Below are 3,032 nucleotides of genomic sequence, written 5' to 3' on the forward strand. Positions count from 1 at the left end.
ACGGTTGGACAAACCAAGAAGGTCTGCAGCATCTACAAGCAGTGCTTGCGACGACTGCAGACGACTTGCATGGCGGAACACCACGTGTTCCTATCCAGCGTGGACATCGTCACGATACCCATTTATAACGATCATTTACAAATATAATTACGACTCTATAGCCGAAGGTTCTTTATGTAGTTTCCAATATCCTCATGAGCTGTATCAACGCATTTACTCCGCAAGTTTCTCCTCCAATATCCTCGCGAACATCATAAGAATCAATGCTATGTATCAACGCATTTACTCACAAGTTTCTCCTCCAACTTCGCTTGTAAGTGCTTTTGTAGAACGCTTTTCAAGTATAAAAACCATACAAAGCTGCAGATCCTCATGGGAACAAGCAAGACAAGTTCTATGAGCGCCATTGCTAGAGATTCAGCAGGTACGACACCCCTTGCCAACACCCTAATAAGAAATCCACTGAGAGTGGTCGTTATCAGAAAATCGCCTTTCTTTACTCCTTCCAGAGTCCTTTTAGCTACCTCATCTGGCGATTCTGGAGATGCTTTATCGAGGAAAAAGAGCTTATACAAAAGCTCCATCGAAGCAGGGTCGACATTCTCATCTGGAACTAAGAGAAGATTACAGAGAGCAAGTAAGTTTTTAAAGAATTGTGAAATCTGTCTGTCTCTGATCTCTATGTGCGTATGGAAAAAGATTACCTTCAAGCAGCGGGGTCTCTGTGAAACCTGGAAAGATTATGTTCACACGAATGTTGTGTGGTATTAGTTCTATCCTTAACAATTCTGCGAGTCCTTTGAGAGCATATTTTGTCGGTGTATACATGTTGAACCCAGGAACCAAAAGCTTAAAAAAACCAATAAACACGTTATCCAAAATACTTCAAGAATTCTACAATCTGAATATACTAAGAACTTCAACTTCAAGAATTCTCCAATCTAAATACATTAAGAACTTTATTTTGTAGAACATGCTTACCAATCCAAAATACTTCAAGAATTCTCCAATCTGAATATAGTAAGAGCTTCATTTTGTAGAACATGCTTACCAATCCTGATAAAGAGCTCATGAGAACAACGGCCGACGGATTTTCCTTGCTCCTGGTCTTCATAAGCGGGAGAACAGCACGTATTGGATACACACAACCCAAGAAGTTGGTTTTGGCCACCAAATCCAGGTCTTTCAGACTGACAGCATCAACGAGGCCGGGTATTGCTTGCCCAGCATTGCATATCAGGATGTCTATGGGTCTCCAACGATAGCTCTCTTCAATTGCAAGAGACACAGCGGTAGCATCGCTCACATCGACTCCCTGGATAGTAGTGCGAGTACCAAATCATTTTAGTCGTTGAAAAAGCCTTTCCAAGACGCTGAAAGCTCTTCGTAAATCACCTAAGTCAATCAGGAAAAAGAAAGAATATTGAAAGTGAAACAGCGTTTCGAATTCCGTTATCGATCATTGCGACGAAGAAAAACACCTTGTAAAGTATGTGGTCTGATTCGTAGCCGGCTGTTTTAGTAAGGGTGTCGAAAGCTTCTACCAGTTTGCTCTCCGTTCTGGCCATAAGAGTTACGAAAGCCCCCTCTGACAGACATTTCTTGGCCAGAGAAAACCCGATTCCGCTCGACCCACCGGTGATTACCACGTGCTTTCGAAACAGGGACTTTACATGGTAGGATCTGTGCCAGAAGAGAAGTTTGATCGTCATCGAGACAATAAACAAGATAAATCCCGCGCTCCAAAAACCAATCTCCATGACTTGGGAAATGATTTGCTCGCGAATGCTTCCTGGCAACTCGGGGACTCGGGGATAGTTAGGCACAGATGGTATGTGAGAGATGATGATTGAGAAGGCTGCGAGATTGCCAAAATGAGAGAGCTAACAGCAAACGTAGCGGGTGGATTGGCTACAAAGAGTGACAAGTCTTGGCTCGTTTAGAGCATCCATGATTGGGCATTCCCTTGTACTCTAAAATATTTTCTTGCAATCACTTTAGGCATCTACCTCTCCTCTACCTCCACCAATTAATTGTGGTGTCAATGTTCCAAGTAGGTGTTGGTCATCTACCTCCGTCCAACTCCTTGGACTACTAGTGGGGTATCACAAACTAGCAATGACAAATATAAGGCAAATGAATCTGGAGAGGAGGGTGGTTTTTTACTATGTATAAACCCTATCTATCACATGCATTCAAGGCCTTGTAAAACCTATAAATTTCTATTCAATCTATGGATGCCCCTTTGTGTACGTGAGAAAAGTGTAAAAAGTACCTTCTATTGCACTCACATGCTACAAATACCTATTTAAGAGTGAACCCCCCCCCAGAAATATAATGTGATCCTTTAATAGAGTGGTGGTTGTGAAAGGTTGATACCTTCTTTCAATGAAATTCAAGGAAGATCTATAACAATAGTCAACAAAAGCTTTGGAAACTATGATAAATAAGGCAAGTGCTTTGAATGAGTTCATGGTGTGATCCTTCGGTTGAGTGGTGGTTGTGAAAGGTTGAGGCTTCCTTTCCATTAAATTTAAGGAAAAGCTATAACAAGAGCCAACATAAACTCTTTGGAACTTTGAAAAGATAGTATGTAACCCATGAGTTGTTGCATCACAACACTTTGTACATAGATCCATATTTCCATGTGTACATGTGTTTTTCATAAATACACAGTTATGGCTGACCATGCTCTTATTTCTTCCCTTGTTGCTTTCTTTTCTTAAACTTTTCTTTTTAAAACCTCATTTTTGGTAGGAGCTATATGAATGTGACATGCATCTAGAGAGAACAACTCAAATTTCCTTTTATAAACTCATTTTGGGCCATGGTGTCCTAGCCTGGTGGTTGGGTGTCCTAGCCTACTGGCAAAACCTCATTTTTAGGAGCTTTATGAGTGTGATCCATGTCTAGAGAGGGGAGAATGCCAATTATATACAGTATAGATTTCATTTAAAGAGTTGTAGTATCATTAATGGATTTCACAAATACCTAGTGTTTTGTATCACAACTTTTTAAAATTTGTTTGAAGA

At 40.7% G+C, this 3,032-nt stretch overlaps 1 protein-coding gene across 2 annotated transcripts; it reads right to left on the reverse strand.

Moving 5' to 3' along the window:
- Positions 1-209: 209 nt before the first annotated feature.
- LOC147894169 (3-dehydrosphinganine reductase TSC10B-like) lies at positions 210-1,915 on the reverse strand. Of its 2 annotated transcripts, none has more exons than XM_087385242.1 (4): positions 1,482-1,915; positions 1,052-1,315; positions 705-849; positions 210-607 (listed from the first exon to the last, which is right to left on the reverse strand). In XM_087385242.1, the coding sequence occupies exons 1-4, from the start codon at positions 1,758-1,760 to the stop codon at positions 267-269; spliced, it is 1,029 nt and encodes a 342-aa protein (XP_087241368.1). In that variant the 5' UTR covers positions 1,761-1,915; the 3' UTR covers positions 210-266. The 2 variants fall into 2 exon arrangements, with proteins under 2 accessions (XP_087241368.1, XP_087241367.1); XM_087385241.1 differs by having other exon boundaries at positions 210-613.
- Between the last annotated feature and the right edge of the window lie 1,117 nt (positions 1,916-3,032).

This window comes from Dipteris shenzhenensis, chromosome 14 (genome assembly GCF_047967505.1).
Source record: "Dipteris shenzhenensis isolate YYH24624 ecotype China chromosome 14, Dip_SZ_1.0, whole genome shotgun sequence".
NCBI classification, from domain to species: Eukaryota; Viridiplantae; Streptophyta; class Polypodiopsida; order Gleicheniales; family Dipteridaceae; genus Dipteris; species Dipteris shenzhenensis.

Coding starts and splice junctions, on each gene's coding strand:
- LOC147894169 (XM_087385241.1), bottom strand. CDS start 1,760: ATGGAGATTGGTTTTTGGAGCGCGGGATTTATCTTGTTTATTGTCTCG. Junction 1,316..1,481: donor CAGACCACATACTTTACAAG/GTGTTTTTCTTC, acceptor ACTACTATCCAG/GGAGTCGATGTGAGCGATGC. Junction 850..1,051: donor TGAGCTCTTTATCAGGATTG/GTAAGCATGTTC, acceptor GGTTTTTTTAAG/CTTTTGGTTCCTGGGTTCAA.